General features: G+C 39.1%; 1 protein-coding gene across 2 annotated transcripts; it reads left to right on the top strand.

Moving 5' to 3' along the window:
* Positions 1 to 684: 684 nt before the first annotated feature.
* On the top strand, positions 685 to 25093 carry tprg1 (tumor protein p63 regulated 1). 2 transcript variants are annotated; one of them, XR_011692386.1, is made up of 7 exons: positions 685 to 1279; positions 1494 to 1729; positions 3483 to 3574; positions 7149 to 7325; positions 7949 to 8097; positions 19558 to 19711; positions 23743 to 23882. XR_011692386.1 is itself a non-coding variant. In XM_071487146.1 (6 exons), exons 2-6 carry the CDS (start codon positions 1514 to 1516, stop codon positions 23935 to 23937), a joined length of 834 nt encoding a protein of 277 aa, XP_071343247.1. In that variant the 5' UTR covers positions 904 to 1279; positions 1494 to 1513; the 3' UTR covers positions 23938 to 25093. The 2 variants fall into 2 exon arrangements, 1 of the variants encoding a protein (XP_071343247.1); XM_071487146.1 differs by lacking the exon at positions 7949 to 8097 and having other exon boundaries at positions 904 to 1279; positions 23743 to 25093.

The following is a 25093-nucleotide window of genomic DNA, read 5'->3' as shown; positions in this document are numbered from 1 at the left end:
TGTATGAAATAAGAAAAACCCACTGACTGTGTAAATTCAGACCTTGTTCAGATTAAACTTTACTGTAGAAAAGGTCAAACATATCATGTGGAGCCTAACTGGCAAACATTTAATATGACGCCTTGTTAATGATTCTAAATTAATTTAGTGTGTAGGATTCATGAGCAATTTACAATTCTTTAAATATGTCATGTCAACAGTCAGCTTCTTTGGTTTTTCGATAGTTATAGACTGCTGAATGACTACAACCTCACTAAAGACAGCTATTAGTATGAGGTGATTTAACCTCAGATATACTCAGGATGATAGAAATAACCTCTTATGAGAACACACATAACAAGTGGAGACTGATAGCAGGCTCAGCCAAAACCTTTCCAGACTTCACTTTTTTGAATTGAATTATGTTGCTCATTCGTAACGTAAGAATTAAGGCACAACATATTTCCATGAAGAAAGAGGTCTATTCTTTCTACTGAAACCATTTACAAAATATTTATCCTTACTCAGTGTCATAGACATCAAGAGGAAAATTCATTTTCAACTCCTCATCATTTAAAACATTTCAGGTAAGTAATAATTATCTGATTGGTGGGAAAATCATCATTATAACTTCTAAGTTTAGTTACCTCACATCTTTTTTACAGTGCATTGTCGACCTATTGATAACGAAGAAAAGAAAAACAGACAAGCAGGTATACACTTTATGGCCAAAACAAAGTTGGTTCATTTGTAAACAGCCACAGTCACATAATGATGGTGTGAGCAAGTGGAAACACAGGGGAAATGTCATGCCACACTGCACAAAACTGAAGTATAACAGGAACCTCAAAAAGAGGGGGCGGGGTGCAAATGTTTCTGGCTTTCAGCCCAGTTATTCAGGCCATGAGCCTGAGAGCAAGTGGGGTGTTATGAGCCGCAAAGTGTCCCTCCACCCAGAGTGAAAGGGTGAGCTCTGTGCGCAGGGACAGGTGAGCCTCACCCAGTGCAACAACACAAAGTCATACTACAAATGATCCTAGTTCACAGACCCGCAGCTGTCCTGTTTCAGTCAGGACATATATACAGTAAGGTTTACGGCCTGTCCCCCTGTAAATCAGATCGTGAATAAAATAAACAATCAAACCTTTGGTGTTTAATGTGTGGATGACAGGCTGAGGCGCTGCTGCTGACGCCCTCAAAACAATGCATGACAAGAACCGGGAACAAGGAAGTTATGCACCTGTCGCTGCCCTCGACCCAACTCTGCAAATATACCCAACTGCGACGTCGGTGAATACTGGTGAGTCAGTCTCTTTTTATTATTATTACCTGCTATCAGTATTAAGCCGAAACGATTTACTCTTCCCACTGTTCGTAAATATGTGTGAAGCGACTTAAGTTTCGATATTAGTCAAGTAATTTACCTCTGAAGGACAGGTCACAGTGTGCTCTGATAGAAACGGGCTTCAGTGGTGACAAAAAGCTTCACACCACGGTTGTGTATCTTTTCTTAGAGGTGTTGTGAAGCAGCATCATGTCTGAAGCTGAGGGGGAAGCAGCGCCCGCTGAGGAGCAGCAGGACCAGGTCAGCTGTTCTTCCAGCGGCCCGGAGGACAGCCAGCCCGCTGCCCGCACTGAAGCCACGGCGGAGCGGGCAGCGGGGGACACAGCGGCCCGCTCCCAGCACCTCGCCGTGTCCGGGGAGACAACTCCGGAGCACTTCAGACTCAAAAAGTACTTCGTGCTGAGGGTAAAGACCTAAACACTTCCTCCTACCACAGAGGCAGTTTGTGCTGCTATGATTGCACTTACACTTATAAGAAACAGCTCCCACCTACAATCAGTAGTGGAGGTTCAGTAGTTAAAGGTGCTATGTGTAAGTTTTCTCTGCCACCAAATGTGGTTTCTTGCCGGGAGCAGGTGGTGGTGGATGTTGCTTGGCAGGAGCTTCAGCCATTATTGTCTTTGTAAGAGATTTGTAAGAGATTATAACATGTCCTCTGGGCAGCGCAACATCAGCACTACAGTGGGAATGGAACAGCTGTTAATGCTAACGTAGGCTACGTAGCAGTAACCTAATTTACAAATGATCCTTTAACCAAACCTAAATATTTCTTTAACATTTTAGATTTTGGTATGATTATACTTCACCACCGTGTTTCAGAGATAATGGTTCTTGCATTCGGGTGGTAGCTGTTGTTACTTGCATAGTCTTTTATTTGTTTTAATTTGATAGAACCATGAACAAGATTAAATATAAATATTAGCTTAGCATTCACCAGAGTTAATTTTCATGTGCAGCCAGGTCACAGTTAAAGCACAGAGAGTGACACTGAAACCGTCTCTTTGCTGGTTAAAATGTTCAGTTCAAGACATTTGAACTATTAACATGTAAACATTATACATTAGTAGATTTTAAAACCAATAGTATGTAAAGCCGTTTGAAAGTAATTAATTTTGATTCTGCACCTGCAGTCAACTATAGTGTAAAAGGGCATTGTTATAAAAGAGAGGTGTTGATTAAACTCAATATTATTCTATATCAGCTAATATTAATATTAATTCATTGTAGATATATTAATTCCATGGATATGTTGGATAGTAAGTAACAAGAAAATACAGTGCAGAAATACCAAAGATATGTCTGAGGTCATGTAAAGTTTTGCCATGCCATAGTTTATTTTTCCATGGTGAAATTTTCTCCTCAGTGCTGCGTATGTCGTGGTTACACTGTGTTGTTACTGGCTTCAGAAATCCTATATCTGTTTTGCTATACACTATATGATATTTTTTCAGGTTTTCTTGTTGTTATGTCACCTCTGGTATCTGTATATACCTCACCATGTTATACAGTCAAGTGAAATAACAGCACAGCCTCACTAATCTCTATAGCGATTAATCACCACCTCTATGACACAGTGTCAACAATAAACTGAATAGTATCAGTGTCAAATAGTAGTGTTTATTGCAGGCCTGTTGTATTGGCTTGCAATGGTAAGTCAGTCACACATCCCATGTTGCCAGGCCAGCTCAGCACCAGGCTCAGATTACAGTAAGACTGTCAGGAGCCCTAAATATGAACTCCTAATCTTTTTAAGTTCTTCAACTTGGCATTGAAATAATAAAACATAAAGTGCAAGGAGAGAATAGGCTGTTGTAAAAAGGTGACAGCAGTGTGTGTACGGGTAGCAATGGAAAACAGATGCTTTGAATGTGTCGTGTATTATATACTGAAGTGTCTTCAAATATCTGAGTTACTCAGATTTATACATGGAAGTTGCACGCTCAGCTTTCTTCATTTACAGTCATCTTCATATGCAGAGGCTTCATGTTTTTGTTTATTGTTATTCTGTTTGACACACAGATGCTCTGACATTTTGTTGGAGTACCAGTCCCAGCTGCATATCTGCCTCAAAGATTACCCCTTAAGCTTTCTGTGTACACATTGTGATTGTCACAATGGAAAATTAGAAAGTGACACCCGTGCATTTCTATCTCCTCAGCCTGGCACTCTGAATCAGGCCATCAAAGACGTTGAAGCCCTGGTGGATAAAGAAGTAGATGGCAGCATTCACAGCATCTGGCTGATGGCAGAGTGAGTTCATGAGACTATGTTCTGTTTGTATTCACGTTGACATGCAGTGTAACATGTGCAAAGTGAAAAGCTTGTATCTTTAATTCATTAATGGATAATCTTGTCATTTGTCTAGTTGGTGACACTTGTTCCACTCGTAACACTGTAAACTCCCCCCTCTATTTAGAATTAATAAGCAGTATATAAACACTAAATACATTGTTATAACACACTGTAATGTGGTTGTAAGCAGATATAAGGAAATTACAACTTCTACTGTTCCTAAAGCTTCTGTAATAGGTGCATTAAAAATGAATGAATACTAACACACTTTAACATATCTGCTATTTATTTAGTGATATATGATTTCACACATGAACCAATCCTTACAGTAGGTCATAAATGTTGTTAAACGTTTATTAACTGTTTATACATGTCTACAAATCATTCACAGATGAATTTAAAACCATTTATAAAGGTGTTCAAAAGTAAGATGTACATGTTGATTTGTAAGCTCGTTCTTCACCTTGGAAATAGTAAATGGACAAAATATTTTGAACTCAAAGTCCGATTACTAGATTTCTCACGGTGCTTTCAGCTGCGTCTCGTGGCCTTCTTCAGCAGATGGTGTTTGCTCAGTTGCTGTGGAGAGTGTTCTTATAAATAAATAGTACTGTAATATTTATCAAATTATGAAATTAATAAATACGACGAGTAGATTATTACTATTTTATATTTGTATAAATTTGTATAAAAAATGGTGATCACAATTTCCTGGAGTCCAAGTTGACGTATTTGAAGTGACAGTCTTGAAGATTTTCTTTTAAATAAGTGTCTCGTAAGTCACTATCTTTGGCCTCATAAGGTAACACAATGACCATTGAGCCCATGAACCACTGATAAAATATAGAAGCCCTTTATCAGTTTTATGAACTGGGTGTGTCGTATGACCGGGCTGCAAAATCACAAGAAACACAAATCACTAACACAAATAAATTGTTTATACACTGCTTATAACAACTGTTTTTCTCTATTTGGAAAACTGGAGTTAAAAGGTTTTCACCTGACAGTACTAATGTGATTGTAAATGCACAATGAGTTTACAGTATTATGTGCTGCTCATTTATAATCCATTGTTAACATATGGTCTGTGCTAGATGTCTGCACAGAGCTGCTTCTGATAGGAAGAGAGTGACTGTTCTGAACAGCACACATGTGATAAACTACAGTGCAGGCCCATGATGTGTCAGTGTTGTCAGATCCAGACGTCCTCATTAGATAACCTTTCACTCAAATATCAGAGCCAGAGCTCGAACATTATCACACAAGTCAAAGCAGAGGCGGTGATCTAACTGACTCGAACACAGAGTAAAATGAAGTGACTGCAGGACGTTTACCAAGTGCACTTGCAGTTGTCAGGTTGTATCACCCCTGCACAAGCTTTCAGGGGACATTTAAAAGGCTGGCCATGTGAGAATGAATAATACATCCCATTTATGCAGCCCTGTCCAACACACGTTAATGTTTGTCCTACATTTAGCCTGCGGTTATCGTTGCTACAGAAGCTGCTGTAGGATTTCTTGCAACAGAAAGAGTGCATTATATGGAAATCCTGTAACGCTGCTGCTGAGTGTCCCCAAGGGAGGCCGGTGACTAATGTCAGAAAAAGCATGAGAAATTCCTCAAATCTGGCTTTGTGGAGGATTGTCGCTAGCTTTAGAAAGAGTACGATAATCTCAGTTCATGTACTTTTTTTTGATTTTGACTCTACTGCTTTTGTTTTCATTGTTTGTTATTGATTTTATATCTTATTTCCTTTTTATTTATGCACTTCCTGAGATGGTCTTTATCATATGCAACTTTATTTTTACTTACTAAGAATTGGTGTTTTATTTTTTATGTAAAGGAATATGACAAAAATATTTTATTCTCCAAACAGTGCCCATAGCAGTGGATTAGCATGTTATTACCATGTTTGAAATTTTAGTAAATACTCGTATTCACTTTTTTGCTGAGACTTAGATGAGAAGATTCATACCACTCTTATGTCTGTACCCTAAATGTGAAGCTACAGCTACTCCTTTGAGCACCTACAGAGGTAGATCCCTCACGGCCTCAGGGTCTTCGTCCTGACTGGTGCTGTGTTGTGTCAAGCTGGAGCACCAACAGTGTGTCAGAACTCCACGGTGTGATTCTGGGTCTCTGTAACACCTCTTCACTGTGCATGACGCCAACTCATTTCATTAGCACAGTCAAAGCTCTTCACCCACACCTTCCCCATGAAGCCTTGTTCAGTAAACTGTTTTTTGTTTTTTTTTTCATTATTTTGGCCCGCGGCTGTCAGCAGCAGTTGGACTTGGCCACGTGCAGCCGGCTCAGCGAGCTGTGAGAAAGCGAGCCACTCTAAGAGAATTCATGCCACCACGACTTAGTTGTGTGTGTGCAGTAGTGAGGGAGAGAGTCTGTGTGAAATGATGCTTTCTGTGACTTCAATTAATATGTCCGACATCTTTGGACACACTCTGAGGGCATAAGAGAAAGTAGAGTCAGATTTGCTGCTTTAAAGGTGTTACTCTTAATTTTCTTCTTTTCTTTCTATTTTGGAAAAATTGGGAGACTTGGAAATGTTTGCATGCATATTGCATGATATTTGCCAAGGGCATTTTTGGAAATTGTGTAGCTTTTATAGTAGATAATTGAGCAGCTTTGCTGTACATGTTTTAGTATTAACCTCAAATAACCTGCAGAATACGAACATCCAACCTGCACTTCACACAAAGACTCACATACAGTGAGAATCACTCTCTACAGCAGAGGTTTCCAACACTGGGCCCCTCACAGCGGGTGACAACATAAATGTGGGGGGGTCATTAGATCAGTGGGTCTCAACCTTTGGGATCACATAAACAGATGTTTGAAGTCCAAAACTTGCTCATTAGAACTGCAGAACTCACCTGAGAATTAGTTTCTAAAATTAGTTCTAAAACATGATTATCCCCTAAAGAGAAGCAAGATAAATAAAGAATAATCATTTAAGTGACAAAATCCATGTATCTTAATCTATTTTCAATAGAGGTTTTTAAAATTACTGAATATTACATAGGCCATGAAGATTAGACTTTGGTTGAACTTGTTATAACCAGTGAACATGTGCAGCCAGTGACGAGGGATCGCATGTTTGCGTTGCTTTGTTTTAGAAAAGGTTGCAAACCAACGCTGTACAGTCTAAACTTAACACTGTGATATACACAGGTGGCAGTTTATTATTGATCACACCTAACTAAAAACTAATACTTCTACCTTCATGCAGGTTATAATGTTCAGTTTTTGAGAGATGTTGATTCAACTTTATTGTCATTTAAGTGGCTGTAGATTGTGATGCTGTTGAGCTGTGTTGTATTATACAGAGAGATATTTATTTTATTTATTTAGCCTACCTTCATTGTGGACTGCACTGTTGTGTTCGGGGTACAAAGGGTCTGTCACACATGTAGGACAGTATCAGATATGTCCTATATTGTGTGACAGTTAATATTGTTAAACATAAAGCAAATTTAGCTTTAACTCGAATCCCTATCTTGTTTTTCTTTGTCAGGGTGGATCACTGGAACAATGAGAAGGAGCGTCTTGTTATGATCACAGACAGCTCCCTCCTGGTCTTCAAGTACGACTTTGTCATGTTCAACTGCGAGCAGATACAGAGGATCCCGCTGAACTTTGTCGACCGCATCGCCCACGGCACCTTCAGCTTCCCGAAGCGCTCCCTCCTCCAGTAGGTCCCCTCATACCAGTTCAACATTGAACTTCTACCTTCTGTCCATTAAACCTGCAGCTTGTTAACGTCTTGTAATACATGTTGGGAAAGAATAACCAGGAAACTTCTGACTTCAGACACGTTCATTGACTTTTGAACAGTGTGCAAAAAAAAAAAAAAAAAAAGCACAGTGTGATAGAGAAAGCCATGGATCTCTGGTGTCCTGTCTCATTTTTAGTAATTTTCAGTAAGTCTACTCAAGAATTTCTCTTTGTAGAGTTTAGTTGCTAATTAAAAACATAAAAACCCTACTTTGAGAATTACAAATATTAGCCCTAATTATCTGCTCCATGCTCTAATTTGCGTCACAAAAGCAAAAAATCCCTTTTCCCTCATGATTAACCATTAAGCTCTGCCACAAAACATGCCTCGTCACAGTTTTTGCCAGTATGTGAAGGTTTCCCAACTTTGTTAAAGTATTGTATCATACAGCACATTCTTTATGTAACAATTGTATTGAGAAATGTGAAAGTGTAATGAAAAATGCAGCATGCAGCCCTTTTAATGAATTTCAAAGATGGCAAGTATATGAATGATTGAATGTGAATGGAAAAAGTGTTTGTGGTGATTTGTGTTGTCAGTGAAAACAGTGACAGGAAGCTGAGGGCAGCCATCAGAGGGCCGTGTGGCGTGGTGAGAGGGGTACGTGCAGAGGGGTGGTGCAGGGTCGACGAGATCAACCAGGGATACACGGAGGAGCAGGACTGTAGCAGGCGTGGCACAGAGACGGGTGCGCGGAGAGGTTTTTGGGGATAAGGAGTGCATAGCTGTCACTTGGAGCTGTCACTTAACTGATTAGCGGCAAAATTAATGTAGTCCTTTCATCTAAACCTTTTAAAGACGGCTCAGGGGATACCAAACCAACTAAAACTAATTTGAGGAATAAAACGAAATGTGCTGTGAAGAGCTGAGAGAGTGCAGCCTTTATTGGAGGCTTTATCTCTGCACATTACGTTAAATTATACATAAAATGCTTGTGAAAGCCACCCGGGAGTCAAACAGTAAAGAGACGGTTTCAAATGAGAAAGACTCCAGCCTCAAACATTTCTTCTTTCTGTCTTCATCTTCACTGCTCCCTCCCTCTCCCTCCCTGTCTTCCTCTCTGTCTCTCCCTCAGGAAGTGTCTTCTTTTTCGTCTAGGTCATTCTGTCTTATTTTTGGCAGAAAGTGATCAGTGAGTACGTGTACATATGAAAATGAATCCTGCCTCCCACTCTGACAGTACACAAAACTTTGTTTCCACATCACAAAATCGGAGAGAGAGAAAAGGACTAAAAGTCAGGATGAGGAAATTGGCTGATGTGACATTTGTTTTGCAAAATGACTCGTGGTAGCGGACGCTTAATGACATGACTGGACTGGTCTAAATTAAAGGGATAGATTGACATCTGGATAGAATGCTCCCTTTTGTCTGATACCGCTCTCGTCTCTGTGTGCTAAGTTGGGAGCTTGAGCTAGGAGGTGATTAGCTTAGCTTAGCATTTAATACCCCTGGCTGCCGGCCACCAAGAACATATTTAGAGCACCTAACTAACTACAACTTGTCCTTTAACATCTCTGATTGCATGTTTGTTGGGGGGGGGTATAGCCTAAAAGTATTGCAATATTACTAGGCCATATCGTCCAGCCCTAGTTAGTAGTAAAAAGCATCCTACAATACGTTGATTAGTGAGCTTTAGTGTCTGCTACCAGCCTTTATGCTAAGCCGTGCTAATCACCTCCTGGCGCCATACTTAAACATTAGCTTTCATGTTTCTGGCCACGTGATGAGTATAAGTCCATTACTCACTCTAACCCTAGCTATGCTTTTCAACTAACTCCTACTGGCTAGCTAATTCCTGGCCTCCAGCTGTGTCTGTCTACCTTTTGGTCCTGGGCAGTTAGTATACAATGTTTTTAGAGCTTTTTTGTTTAAAAGGAAAACGATCTCCGTCCACGTGAGCATTAGCGGCATTTCACAAATAACCTCTGTCCATACTACCACACCCGAAAACACATATCAGATGACCATTGATGTGCACTGGGTATGCACGTCCTTGTGTTAACAGAAAGTGGATTGTCTACTCTGCAGGTGGTTAGTTGCAGAAAATACAAGGAACGGCGAGCAGCAAAGGTAGTTGTAGGAATAGAAAAGGCAGTATTTAACTTTCCTACCAGCTGCTACCGGTTCATTCAGCACCCGGTGGTCGAGGCTGATAAAACCCAGGGACATTAGGGAACAAATGTGGGTGTCTACGTCATCGTTTCCAGAGGTCTCTGTTTCAGTCACAGCCTTGGAGTTTTTAAACTAGAATGGGGTCAGCAGCGTTTCAAATAGTCTGTTTGAGGGGCTAGAAAACTCCAGAGCAGTGCGGACATTGCGGAAATATTGACTATAGTCACTTAAACAGTCAGGCACTAGAGTGGCACTGATCTTCTCGTCTAACTTTTTATATGTAAAAAAGCTCAGACAGTGATGGAATAACAGTTTTTCTGATATACAGATGAATGTAACTACATATATACTGATTTAAGAACACATTAATACATCAGGACACTTCAGCTGCTTTTTAAGCTGTCACAGTAACGACACTTGGCCGTTACTTGTGACGTATAATTGTCCACGTTCAAGAGTGTGGGAAGTCAGGGTCGCTGCTGTTGATTTGTCTTCTGACAATTGTCATCTGACCACTTGATGTCAGTGTGCACCCTTCATAGAGATGGTTCAAGGCAGCGGCACGCCACATCACATGTCTTCATCTGTTTGATGTTGTCATGGATGATTCTGCAAATCTGAGTCTTTGCTGCTAGAAAACCTTTTCACTGTGTAGACCACAACAAATACGCCACCTCTATGTTTAGGGCAGAAAAGTCGAACCATCTTCTGGCCACACTGAGGCAGTTAATTATATTAAATGTTGCAAATTAAATGTTGCACAGTTGCTTCCATATGTTCTCCACACTCTGTTAGATAGAGAGCTGATAGAGCTGTTACATACAATCTCTTGCTTTTAGATCTTTATTGATACCTATTTTGTACATATGTTTGTAAAATACCATGAGATCAACTCTCAGTGTTTAAGAAGACATCACAGGCTACAACAACAGTTCTGTTTGTTCTTTCTCAGTTTCTCAACACATTATTTTGCCGATTACTGAGGATACTGATATTCTATGATAGGAATAATATACTTAAACTCACTGAATTGAGACTTTCATGAACGTCCGACCGCGGTGTTCCCAGACCATCACAACAAAGGATTTCAAAGTCCTTCTATACAGCGTCTTATTTGGCGTCAGTACCCTCATCTGTGCTCCATCAGCATCCCAAACCCTTGATGATGTCAACAGAAAGTGTTAGGGGACTGTCAGTATTTTTAGTCCTGATGATTTTGTTTTCATCGCACATTCTCCAGGTGCGCCCATGAAGGGAAAAGCACAATACATTCTGCATCTGTGGGGAAAGATGTGTTTTAAGTGTCTTCTTTCCAAACTGTCTAGACAAACTAATTACTCAGAAAATCATCTATTTTTTTTTTTTATTCCTGTCTGAAAGAGTTGGGCGTGGAGGCTTAAAGAAGCCCCACTAGAGGTTGCTTCAGTAACTGTTGTAAAAAATATATACTTTTATGAATGTTGGAAATAATCCCAGCACTGCTCTCCTCTGTTTCTCATCTGATCAGACGTAGTTTGTTTCTTTCTGAATAAGGCTTCAGAGAGACTCGTGCCTTATTCAGCCTCCACCTCCAACTACTCAGAACAGTTTCATTAACTAGAATCTCTTCCTCACTCTGTCAATTGTTATGTTTCACAGAGTTAGCTCAGTAAGGATTTTTTTACTGTTGTTTTAAGAGGGTGTAAAACCTTTTGAGTCTGTCAAACTGTGGTTTAACCACAGTTTTCGTCCTCTCATTCTGCAGTATTTCTGACCACACTTGTACAAACCAAAGCAGCTGACACATTCAAACAGCAGAGGGCAGTCAGTACATGGTAGCCTCAGTGTTAAAGATGATTAACACAACATTTCACCAGGTGATCATTTAGACAGTCACAGTGATTGTAATGTGAGGCAAGAGACTTAAATGCAGACACTTGTGTTTAAGATGTGAAGAAAGCATTTGCTCAGCAGGTAATAAGTGTGTGTTCACACACTCCACCTATTCTCTTTAAATGAGGACTGACACTGCTGTTTTCATTTGATCAAATTAAACTGCAAACTTGCCGCTCATTTCCTGGCACAATGCAAAGATGTTGATGCACATAAATAAATCACTTGCAAAATAGGAAGTTGAGTATTTATTGTTAGAAGATGAGTGTCATCTTGCAAATTATACAAGCCAATGATGTGTCTGACCTCAGAAACTCCTCTGTAATCTGATCAAGTGTTTGATAAGCATCAGTTAGTGCAGAATGAAGCAGAGTGAAAACAAGTGACAGGGACACTCTGGTATTTAGGATCTTACTTCCCAAAGGTTGAGGGTCTTATGAGGAACAGATTTTAAACAAGAAAGATCAGAGGATATCCTCACTTCATCCACACTTTTAGTCTCTAGTTTGAACCCCACAGACACTGGCTCCTACATTTCCCATAATTCAACTCCGCTGCATCTTTCAGTAGACTTCCCCCTTCTTTCAAACTCCATGCCGAACTTTCTGACAGAAAGTCTTAACCCGAGATTACCTGATGACATGAAACTGAAATGGTCAAGATTGTTGATTTAGAAACTGCTGCAGAGCCACAGAAGACATTACACTGTGTAGCTGCTTCCACAGGCGGAGTAGAGCTCGTTTTGATGAGTGAAGTGAAGTTAAGATGGAGTCAATTAACTTTTTTTTAAAGATATATCTCCCCCTCTCTATATATCAATAATCTATAATAAAAAGTTTGAAGAAACCAATGGTGTATCAGGTAATGATCGTATACTTCAGTTTAAGTGGCAGCACCACAGTATTAACATACAGTATTACAAGTCTGCATGGCATTCCAAATAAAAGTATTTTTAGTTAATTTTTCATACAGTATCAAAGCTAAAAGTACTCATTGGCCCGAGTCAGTGTTACATTTATAATATACACAGTTCAGTGCCTAAAAAGATATTTATTCCCATTGGACTTTTTCATGACTTGTCATCTTACAAGACTGAATCAAAGTTCAGACCTGGCATTAACATCCAACTTGGGTGAAACGATCACAGGTGGACAAGTCTAAGTTCAGGTGTGAACGCACCCGAGACACAGTGAGGATGCATTTGTGATCTGATCACTCAGACCACGTTCGGAGGTGGTCTGGGCTGCATGTGACCACATTCTGTTAGCAGTGTGAACATTTATGCCCTGGGCCACATTGAGGGACTGCCTACTCACCTGACGTCCTCTGTGTAAACAGATGTAGTTATTCCATTGGTTCACAGATTGCGTAAACTGGCTTTGTCCATGTGCTCTGAAAACTTTGAAAAGCCCAGAGAGATATATCATGACTGCATTAACTGGTTTCATTTACCTGCGATATCCCAAGGAATTGTTGTTTTCGTCCACTTTCAATTTCAAGCAGACAAGGCATGGGAAATCAGAATCAGAATCAGAATCAGAAACAGGTTTATTGCCAAGTATGTTTTCAGTATGTAGTGCTGCCTCCCGCAGGATTAAAACAATGTAACTTTTGGTTTTTGCAAAGGGAAGTGATGTATGTGTTCATACTATTCAGCAGGGAAATGGTCACTCAAGACTAATATGGAGACCCATTTAAACACCAGGTGTGAACTGTCATACTTGGATGTGTCCACCTGTGATGGGATCACCCAAGATCAATCATCCATTTTATATTAAAATTTTTGAGGACTGCCGGCCATGTCTAAAAGTACTTGGAATACAGACCCACTACGTACATTATATAAGCAAAAAAAAAATTCTTTAACTTTGATTGCAATTTGAATGTGCAAATCTGCTTGTATGTCGTGTTTTATTTTGATGTGGTTTGTTAAATTGTAAACTGTTTTATTTACTATATGTAGAAAAGTGTCAACATTGGTGGTTTATACTGTAGTTGTTGCCATGGAAACTGGAATTGAGGCCCCAAATAAACAACAAACTGCAAATAGGCCTCCTCGGCATTTTGACACTGGGGGCTGGCATTGCATGGTCTATATGTAGCTTAGTATCTGATGTGGATGAGGAACTTTCTCTGTGATTCACAGTAGTTCTGACTGCAGCTGCACCTTCAGCAGAGCCACAACATATATGCACAAAAAAGGGAAAAGAATTGCAGTGGCATGAGGATTGTTTTGTCTTGTCTGACTTTTTGCTGTGCTGAATCACACCTACAGAAAAAAAAATCTTTGCTTCTTCTCTATCTGTCTCCTTTGAGAGCACATGATTCAACTGATGAGGGACAATTAGTCTATATAATCTGTGTTGACAATTAGAGCAGTTCAACAATAATCTACACTGAAGATTCAACATTGCTGTTAGAAAAAAGAAAAGAAAAACTCAAGTTAAGAAAAGATAAAGGAAAAAAGTAAAGTGGATTAAAAAATGTTTCTGCAAATGAAACTCCTGCAAATAAAGTCTTTATATAACCAGAACATTGTATTGCCAAATATTGCAGTTCTACCTGTAGCATGAATCCTAAAATCAAGCAGCATAAAAAGAAAACTCTCACATCTCCAAAACAAAGCATAGATCAAGAGCAGAGTCTGCACACAGGCTGCTCCCAGGACGTACAGTATAAATTAATAAACACCAGCAGATTTATAATGTTTTGGGCATGCTGCTGTAAATTCTTACACCTTGGGAGCAGCTTTCAGCTTGTGGACGCTGCTTTTTCAAGGTGGAAATATCTCAACAGCCTGCAGCTATGATATCACAGCTTTTGCATCATGACGTTTACAGTAACGTGGCTGTTTGTTTCAGGTGTCAGAGGATGCATGACCAACTTTATCATGAATAATATAAATATTTTTTTAGGTGGAATACCAAAGAAAAAGTGTGTTTAACCGGTAAACTACTGTCTTTGTATTTTCCTTTTTTTTAAAGCCAACACTCCACCCTTTTCTTTTTGTTTTTAAGTCCTTTGACATTTTTAATGAAACCTTGTTGGAGGGATACATGTATGGATGGCTGACAAACCTGCGGGCTCTATTGAGCAATCGCAGCAGATTTGTTTGTTCACCCTGAGACAATGTGGGACACTTGCCATGACAACTAGAGCTGGGCTTGATATTTATCTTGTGTGTTGACTTTAGAGTCTGAAGCGCTTGAAGGCCCAGGGAGGAATTTTTTGTCACTTGCCCCTAAGCTCAGAATACAGTGTTTCTCTTACACATGTGTGTGTTTTGTATAAACACAGTGGATTAGGTGGATCTCCACCAGGAAGATCTTTGGAAGGTAGATACCCTCAGTTTAGCCTCTTTCTTGAGGTGTTTTTTGGAAATTTCTTTTGACGCAGAAACCGTCAAACTGGCATAACCCAGATGCAGCCTGCGTTCCCTGTCACTGTTTCTGTATTTTTCTGTCTCTATGGAAGTGAGGCGCAGTGAAAGTGCAAACCCCAGCTCGGCCACATAAACTTAGTGAAGACATTCAAGGCCTCTGGCTGGAAAGCCCAGCCCTGCTCTGCCTGTTTGGGCTGGTCCCGCTCCCAGTGATAGCTTACCTGTGGAATTTGCCAAAGCTTTTTTATATCCCCATTTATACTAGGGCAATAGCTGTGTGCTCTTACAAAGGGCAGTGTGTACAAACGTAACCCCACCATCCTCTCTCGCTTTTGCTGAAATATAATCAGTCTTTTAGCCTGGGCTTTGCTTTTGTACCACGTTTTTTTTTTTTTTTCTTTCCTCCCTCCCTTCCTCTTTTCTCCATGCACAACATTTGCTCTGGAAGAGGCACAAAATGTTCAGCAGCAGCAGCTTTGTCATTTTGAAAGTGCTTGTGTAAACAGAGCAAGATGATTGCATTATGATGCAGCCCCTCCCTAGGACAGTGACATATCAATACACCAGTATTGTTTAGCCTCAGGTGTTTAATTCTTGTTGGCAGGAAGTGCTGTTGCACAAGGTTTGTGGTAAAATGAGCACATCAGCATGACAGATCATTAAGCATATAGCAGAACACTGTTGGGAAATCGCCTCCATCCAGATTTATTTATCTTTCCATCTTTATCGTTACACTTTTTATGCAAATATGTTGGACTGCAGGAGTCAAACCTGTCACTGCAGGTTTTTCAAGGCTACTGTTTTGAGCAAGGATTAATGCAGTAGCTGTTTACCTGCTTTGATGAGCAGGTGAAGATGAAAGAGAAAGGCATGGTAATGTAGCTGAAAATCCCTGAACTCGAGCATGAAACTATCCCACATTTAGTTTTGTTAAGTTGTTTTAGTTGTATGTAATGGAAGGCATCTTGATTTAGCATTAGGGCACACATTTTTAATGTTGCATTGATGCTTGAAGAAGGTCCCTGACTAAAAGCTGGCCTCCATGCATCAATATTGCACAGATAATTAATATATAGTGAATCTTAACTCCAGCACAACAACCAACAAAAGTGATCTCTATATAGAAAATTTAGGGCTCCAGCTAACGTATCGATTAGCCTACTGATTTATCTTTATTAATTATTCAAATAAGTTGATGTCTCTGGTTGGTTTGATTTGTTTTGTTTTCAGTTACTGGTTAAGCTTTCAAAATTCAAAAATTTGAAATGTACAGTATTTGCTTTGTCTGCAAAAGTAATGACATTTACATCAACATCATTATGCTTTCTGTTATTAATGCTAATAAGAAAATGTTAGCATACTAGCATGCTAAACATTTTACCTGCTAAACATCCACATAGTTGAGCAGGTTAGCATGTTGATATTAGCATTGAGTTCAAAGTACTGCTGTGCTTCAGTATAAGTGCTTAAAGCTTTCCATAGATTCTGTCTTGTTTTATGGTCAGTACTGAGGGTTAGGGTTAGAAAATAAATTCATTAATATGGTCCTGTGCACTGAAAAAGTTCTGTCTGTCCTGACTCCTGAGGGGGGGTAAAATTGACTGGACGACACTCCACGTAAAACAGCCATGATAATTACACTTTTGTAACGTTTTTGCATGATGTAAGTGATAGTTAGATGTGGCTGGGATATTTTGGTCTTAAATTAGTGCACCTTATGTCCAACACCTTTTTCTTATGATTTCACTGTCTCTTTCTGTTCCTTCTGATACATTTTGTCTCAGGTTTATTGAATGCTCTTGAGGAATATTTACCCTAAAAGGAAATGCAGATGAGAGTGTTTTTAACTCTGTGTGACCTTTTGAACAGTAATGAAGACACTGCATTCCTCCCAGATGTTACAGTCTTAGAGGTATGAGAGACAGAGAATCTTCACAGCATTTAGATCAACACCAACAATATTTCAAAGATGGGATCTGCAAGTGTTTGGAGGTCTGTTTGCTCTCAGTCTTCTGAGGTTTCATTAAGCTGAGAAAAGATATGACCCCAGGGCATTTTCATTAAAACCCCACAGTATTTACTTTAAAATGAAAGAACAGCAGAAAGAAAAAGAATATGATGAACACACTGTAGATTACCTCTAAGCCTGGTAAACATGAGATTGCCCTCACATTAAGTATTTGCCCTGAGGACAGATTAGTGCCACTTTTTCATTTTTCTAACATTGTACCACAGAGCCAACAGGTCTGGTAGTCCCCTTTAGGGAAATAATGTGAGCTGATGTTGATATCATAAATAAAATATAATGGAACCTGAAGCGGTACTAACTTCATATCAGAAGGTTGCAATGCATTTTTATTTGTGCACACAGTGCACTTATATACTGTATGGCACTTAAAAGGGATAATTACAAAAACAGTGGGAAAGGAAGGGTTCTTGGTTTTCAGGCTGGATGATGTACTGCACACTAGACACAAAAATTATAGTACCTTTTATTTTGTGCTTGTTTTGCAAATAAATGCAAACACCACCAAATTGCAAGATTTCTTTGCAGCAATGGTAGCCACTGCAACTTGACTAGGCTAGGCTAGTTACCTTCTAGAGAGTCGAGCTGTTTTTTGTTACTGCACTGAGAATGAATGTAGCCATTGTTTCACTAGTTATTTGATAGCAAGTGGGAATACCAGTTTATTAAAATGTATATAATTTAATTACAGAATACAGCTACAGCAAAGAAAACACATAACTAAATTAAGCTTTCAGTAAGGCAAGTTATGACAATCTCCTTAGTTGGCTTGAACATAAAATAGCTGTGACTACCTTATGTCTGGGAACACACGTCTGTGAGTCAGTGCAAAGAGAGTCAGGTCCCCAGGCATAAGTGAAAAATCAAATAGGTCTGCTTTTATTATTAATTTTGTACTTTTTTCTCAGAAATAGAGGGAAACACTACAGTAACTTTGTAAAAACTCAGCTATAAGTGACATAAAGAGTGAATTGTCTGTATCATTTGGAAGACGAAACTTTATCCTCCGTCATTTATAAGTAAAATTAGCGGTTTGATATTAGCAAGGTGTGGAAAAGTTGGATACAACTTAAAGGCAACTGAAAGCTAACATTAAATGTTAGTCAGCTAAATTGATAAAGACTAGCTTGATATATTGTTAATCAATGAAGTAACCGTACAGAGGTGGAAATAGTTCACCAAAATCGAACATGTGTCACTAACAACACAGGGGAGAATTAATGTATTCAGTTTTATTCCAGTATTTTATCTGTTTCACTTGGTTTTGTAGAGCTAGCATGTTTCTCCAACTGGCTAATATCAACTGCATTAACGCTAACACACTACAGGACAGAATAATATTTAGCTACCTATTTAGCTGCTGTCTGATAGAAAACATTATGTTAATTCCGCAGCATTTTCAGAAAGTCTGGAGCAGAGAAAGTCTCAGGATCTGCAGTTGGACCCTTCTCAAGATGATGGTTACTGCTTTACGCTAATAAGCTAGGCTAGTTATTAGGGTTGCACATCTCTCTGTGATAAACGATTCGATATGCATCTAGATACACAGGTTACAATTCGATTCAAAAACAATATCCTTTTATTACAGACCGATTCGATACGAATCAATTCCATACAGTGTAAGAACGATACGATTCGATTCTATGGTTAATATTTGTTGTAGATATTTTATATAATAAATCGTTGGATGGGAACTCCAGAGGTAAAAGTAGCACAGAATAGTAACAACAAACTTTGTTCGAGCTTCCCTTCCTTCGGTCCACACCTTGGATTTTTGTTTCCCTGATGCGTTGAAAATCTTTCTCGGTGCATTATCACCTTCAGTCAGGCTGACGCTTTCGTTCTCCACCTCCTCCATTTTCCATGTCGTCCCTTGTTTATCACTCATGCTAATACCAGCCAGGCAGCTGCGGCGTTTCGCGGGCAGCCTCAGCTCTCGCGTTGTTTTAGAGACCTGGCGCATATGTAATGCTGCCAACCCATTCAAAGTCTCGCGATACCTGATCCATGACTCCATAACTGATTCATCTAGGAATTCATTGATAATTCGTATCGATTGAGGAGGCTGCTACCGATGCAGCCGTATCTCTCACTTGTTGCATCGGTTTATCGTTCACAACCCAACTAGTTATGTTTTAATTGTTCAAGTTAAGCTGCCTTTTTGTTGTTGTTTTTTTGTTCACCCCTATAATGGATCAATGTAACTACTGACTACCTCAATTAGTTGTACTATAAAAAACTAAATTAATAAGATGTCAGTCCATTAGAATTTATATTTTTTAATTGCAGAAAAAATGCAAATAAGTCAGACTTTAAGTATGTTTAACAATCTCCCCAGCTAGCTTAACCTAATATATTAGCTCTTGCTTTTGCTTTTGGTGATGGTTCTGGTCCACATTTCACCGAGTCAAAGTGTAGTATAACAGCCATACGTTAACTATAAAACGCAGTTATGGCTCAGATAAAAGCTATGAGCAAAAATAAGTATACCACATAGTTATCATTTAAAAGCAACCTATAAGATGTGGCCAGATCAGAGAAAGCATTTTTCTTCAGTACTTTGAACATGATTCTCAATGGAAAATAAAATAATAAAAGTTATTAGATAATAAAAACCTTCTTCGTAGAAAGCAGTGAGTAATGTTGCTCACGTGATGCCAGCATGAACTGAAGTTTTATTACATGGTTGAGTCAAATGTGTCACTGTCAGTGGCAGAGACAGTTTGTCATTTCCTCCGTGTCTTGATGTGTTTAGGAGAGAAGGGGAGGGGGTGCGAATCTTCTGGGACCGTCTGAGAGAGCCCTCCTTCGCCTCCAGGTGGAACCCCTTTGCCACTGACTACCCTTTCATCACCTTCACCTACCACCCTGTGAGAAACATCAGTGACACATTCGCTGCTCTCTCTGACGTAAGTTGATCGTTGAGTGATAACAGTATGGCGCTGTTTAAAGGTACAGTTCACCATAAATCACAAAGAAAAGAACACTTATCACTTACCTCTGGTGGTGTTCAGGCATTAAAAGAGTTTTATTTGCTGATTTTTCTGCCACAAGCCCAGTTCAATGAAGGTGAAAAGAATTTTATTTGTGGTGAAAAAACTTATTTTCAGAAACAATTTCGGAGTTACTCAAAATAATCCACATTCTTGACTGTCAGCAGCTTTAACTGAAACCGCTTCCAGAGAAGCTTGGCACACGTTTCACTGTTGCAAAATTGAAACTTTGGGACTATGGTGATTTGGGCTTTTAATTTGACACAGTGTGTTTGTTGAAATATAAGTAATGTGTTTTTTGAGCTGACTGATCCAGGTGGGGGTGGGTACTCTGAGTCTTGGAGATGTTTAATTATCGATTCATCGTGTGGTCAGATGAGTCATCACAGAGGATATGACTTACTGGAATTAGGGATCAGATATCCTTCATGTTTAATCTGTCATACTTAATTTCTAATGAAATACTCATCACATCTAGATCCTAAGACCGGCCAGTCACCAGATATATAATATAGATCTAAAAAACCAGCAGTCAATCTACTGCTTTAGATTTAGATTCAGACTACTTGTTCTACAACGAATAACTCTTTGTGATTCTTTAGTAAAACACCAGTATAAGTATGGCGTGTATCCAAAATTTCAACATAACCAAGATGTTTATGAGCAGTTAAAACAGTTGACTCAGCATGACGCAGACAAGAGGATGGAGCAACCCTGTATTAAGCAGTACAATTTCGACAGCACCACACATATTTGTTTTATTATGTGTCACATTTCTAGTCAGTTTTGTTTCTGTTTCACGCAGAGTAAGAAAGAGGATGCCATTATTATTATTATTATTATTATTATTATTATTATTATTATTATTATTACATGTTTCAGTGACTGTACATAAATGTTAAATGGCAGCGCAGCCTGACAGGTTCAAACTAGTGTGCAAAGACCTGGAAGAACATTTACTAAGAATGCAAGGTGATCTCCCCTTAATTATGAAATGACATTCAGAGATGTGTCTTGTTGGAAGACTTAGAGAATAATGTCAGTGTAGACAGGTTCGAGATCACAGCGTAGGTCATGTGGATCTGACCTCTGACCTCTGCCACTTTACTAGTAAAATCTTAGCTATTAATGATCTTCCACAGTGTTTGTCTTGAAGTCAGAAAACACTACACACTGCAGAATCTCCCTACTTTACAAACAAGCAAAACATTATGTAATATGGAGGAATACTTATCATAAATTATAATGTATGCATTTACTAATGTCAAACCATATACAATCTGCCAGTGGGGCAAACAAAGCGAATTAGCAAGGTTGCTAGAAATTAGCATAAAAATAAAACCTCTGCTAGACACTATTTGACCTTAAAACTTGTAGAAACACTTGATGAACGCAGCCCTCTGGAGCCCTCTGCAATTAGATCTAAACTTTGTGTAAAAGTCCTTCATGCAGAAGTTGTGCTCTCTCTCTCTCTCTCTCTCTCTGTCTCTCTCCTGACTGCCAGTGTCATGGCATATATTAGGTCAGTTGGGTTGTTTTGTGTTGTTAGGATGCGTCATGTTTAAGCTCTGATGGATTCCTGGTTAAATAAAGATAAAGAAAAGCAGAACTCAAGAACAAATTGAAGACACAATGAGGGCGCAGAAATGTTTTTAATTCAGCCTAATTTAGAAGTTAAGTTTGCTTCTTTACACATGATGGTGAGGAGCGCACACATTACACGCCCCCCTAGGGTTGTGCTGATGGACGATGATCTTGGGGATCAACAATCAGAACAGTCACCAATAGCTTATATCTTTGCCAATGTCAAGATGGTATTTGGCTTGTTTTCACATTAATGTATTAACTTATCATTTTCATCATTAATTGTAGTATTAAATAAATATAGAGGTTAACTTGCTGCACAACTGTATATAACCGATGCTTGTAACACCGATGTGCATGCACACACTGAACCAGCTGATTGTCACTGTAGCGCTGTTTGTTGTGTGTAGGTGGCGCACTGTTATTAAACAGAGCGCAGGTGATCGACTGACAGACAGAACTTGTCACTAAGTTCAGTTTCTTCGCTGCTGTTTTTTAAGGTTGTAAACAAAACTTTTGGAAAGTCAACAGTAAATAGAGAGTAAGAGAGAGAGAGAGAGAGAGAGAGAGAGAGAGAGAGAGCTGAGAGCCATAAACAGCAGTTTCTACGCATCTCCACCTGCAGAGTATGAGTGATTATTGTGCATGTTCTGATTATTAAATGTAAATAAGTAATAAATTATATGTGATGACAATTTTGTTATACCATAGTCAATAAATGTATTCAGTCATCATACTGTCATCACTCCGAGAAACACAGAGAGAGAGAGAGAGGTGAAATCTAACCGAACATGACGCCATGTCCCAAATCCATATTACATACTGACTCTAGGCCAGAATGTGTTCACTCTGGAAAGGTGAAATAATAATTAAAATACACTCAAAAACAGCATGCTTACTAATGCAGTTGATTTTTTGGGTTGCTGTTGCTGTAAACTATCCTCTGACAATGCAGTGTACTGAGGAAAATGGAGGAGAAAAATTATAAAATAAGTTAAAAAAAACAAATAAATAAATAAGGAAAAAATGAGAAAAAAAGAAAGTTGTGGATGGTGATGAAACAGCCAGAAAGATGCTGGAAAACAAAATTAATCATCGAGCTTAAGAACAGCATTTTGGTTTCTGTTTGTGAAGTTGAACTTGTAGTGACATTCTGACGTCGCACATACAGTACTGATTCACCTGCTGTCAGAATAAAGCAGTTAACTATGTCACTTTATTCGTATGCTGATTGCTAAATGAGTACACTTGTAGTGCATGTAGTGTGGAATCTGCAGACAGAGCTTAATAGTAACATGCTGAGAATGTTGTTGTTTCACAGTTGAAGTAGTTTGACAGGTTGTGCATCATCTTTACCATTTTCACCATCTTAGGTTAGACTGTCAGCATGCTAACATTTGCTAATTAGTACCTAAGTACAGCTGTGGGGGCCTGTTAACGGCACAAGATTGAAGTTAATGGACCTACAAAGGTATTAATTCATCTTGGGGGGACATGAAAGTGTGTAACCAAATTTTATGAGAGTCCAAACAATTGTTGATAAGATGTTTCACTCAAAACCAGACAAGTGAACATGCTGGTGGTGCTAAAAGTCGGTAGATCACCAGAGGAGGGAGACCATGAATGTCTGTACAACATTTCCATCCAATAGTTTTTGAGATATTTCTCTGGGTATCATCAATCATTGGACTGGGTGCACTGACATTGCCATCCCTGGCCTGGAGGTAGATCAGTCTTACAAAGCAAAATCAGTTACATTGAAACAAGTGTAAGGTTCAGATTTTAATTCATATTGTATATTTGTGTTAATTTAATAGAAATACTGTATATTTACAGTGTTTATACAGTTCATTATTTATATATTTACGGTCACACAGCTAACAATTTACATGTTGATGTTTACATAATTATTATTTACATATTGACAAGTTTAAATATGTAACAGTTTACCTCTTATTTATCTCAGCTTTAAGTCCTTCTTGCTTCTGATTGGTTAATTTAGCGGCATGTGACCTAGAGACAGGAAGTGTTGTTGTTGAGAAGCTGATGAAGTGTGGAGGAAAGTGAACTGCTGCTTAGAAAGTTAATCAGTCTCCATCCAGTTGTTTCTTTTATGAAGAGTAATCCAAACCATCCAACCCCATATCGAACCCTCATGTTACACAAGTTTAATGCAGTGGTGCTTGACAAGATTATTTATTTTGGAAAGAAAACATAGGCTTAATTCACCCTTAAATAAACCTTTCTGTAGTGCGATCTCAGAGGACCTCATGTATTCTGCACCCTAACCAAAGCAAGCAGCCAAGGAACAGCAAACAGGAAATAAAAACATGTTTCTGATATACTTCTGATAATAATTTCAGATCCAGAACTTCCGAGAGCAGCTCAAAGATGCAGCACAGAAAGTCCATGCCATGAAACCAGTTCCTGGGAAGGCCAATGGTGTCCTGGTCCTGAATCAGCCGATCCACATTGAGGCCTATGTGGGCCTTATGTCTTTCCTCGGGAACCAGAACAAACTGGGCTACAGCTTTGCTCGAGGAAACATTGGCTTCTAAACTCTCCAACATCAATATGATACTTTTGTTGTTCAGATTGTTTGCTCTAACTTATAAGCCTTGAATTCCTGTTCAAAAGTTTGTTTACGGAGAGTTTGTAATTCTTGAAGGATTGACCAAAGATTTTTCCAAATTCAGGTCTGTTTTTGTTCCACGTTGAAGCCTGGATTCCCAGGCTGAGGTGTATGAGGTTTAAACAACTGTGTGATCTCCCCCACTGCTTATTACCAGTGTGTGGTGTCTGAGTACTCAGAAATATCCACATTTCAACACCGCTCTTCACTGGATGACGGATCCCCCGCTGCTCTCAAGGAGCTTTGTATTTGCTCCTCAGTGATATGGTAATTCAACTCTTTCGCAATGGGACTCCTTTCTTCCTCCCCCAGTGTCTGTGTTAAAAGCTCATTCCCATGCCATTCAGCCCCTTTAGAGATTCACTGGAGCATGGGGGCACATTTGTCAGTTTATCATTTGTAGCATATTTTTACAGTGCATACAGTGCTGGAATTTCCCCTTGATTTGTGTGTCTACTGTGTCACTCTGCATTGTTTAGTATCATCTGTTTGTTTTGTGAGCCTGTCACAGACATGAAAATATAAGATGACATATTAAGTTTCTTTCCCTTTTATTGGTATAAAAAAATAAGTTGTTTTTTTAATGCAGATTCCTACACGGTTTTTGTTCTGTGCACCTCAGTGGTGAATTATCATCGCAGTTCCTTATCCATGCTAAATAAGAATTCCTACATGAAATGTGAACCTAGAGGTGACCTTTGACATGTCCACTGTGCCACAAACTGTGATGTACAATGCAAACAGCACCTGCACCCGATGTCTTGTTGTTGCTGCAGAACAGAAGTAATATTATCACACATTTAAAGTCATAAGTTAAGATTTCAGTCCTGGCTGATGTGGCGACACCTGTGGTTGCTGGTAACAGCACGTGTGGTTTAATGCTACAGCAAACAGTTGCTGACCAGCTACTTTGTCACCAGTTAAATGCTTTTAATGTAAAGTAGAAACAGGAGGACATGTTCAGTGAACAGTGAACAAGCAGTGAGATCAAATTCACAAACACTAGATTATATGGTGCATTATTTTTTCTCATCCATCATCCTGCACCTCAGAAGCTAAATAAAAAAATAATTAAAAAAATT

The sequence above is a fragment of the Trachinotus anak genome, unplaced genomic scaffold (genome assembly GCF_046630095.1).
Source record: "Trachinotus anak isolate AG129_WGS33_773 ecotype Australia unplaced genomic scaffold, CSIRO_AGI_Tana_v1 ptg000010l, whole genome shotgun sequence".
NCBI lineage: Eukaryota > Metazoa > Chordata > Actinopteri > Carangiformes > Carangidae > Trachinotus > Trachinotus anak.
Note: the sequence above shows the minus strand (reverse complement) of the source record. Positions and strands in the feature narration are given on the sequence as shown.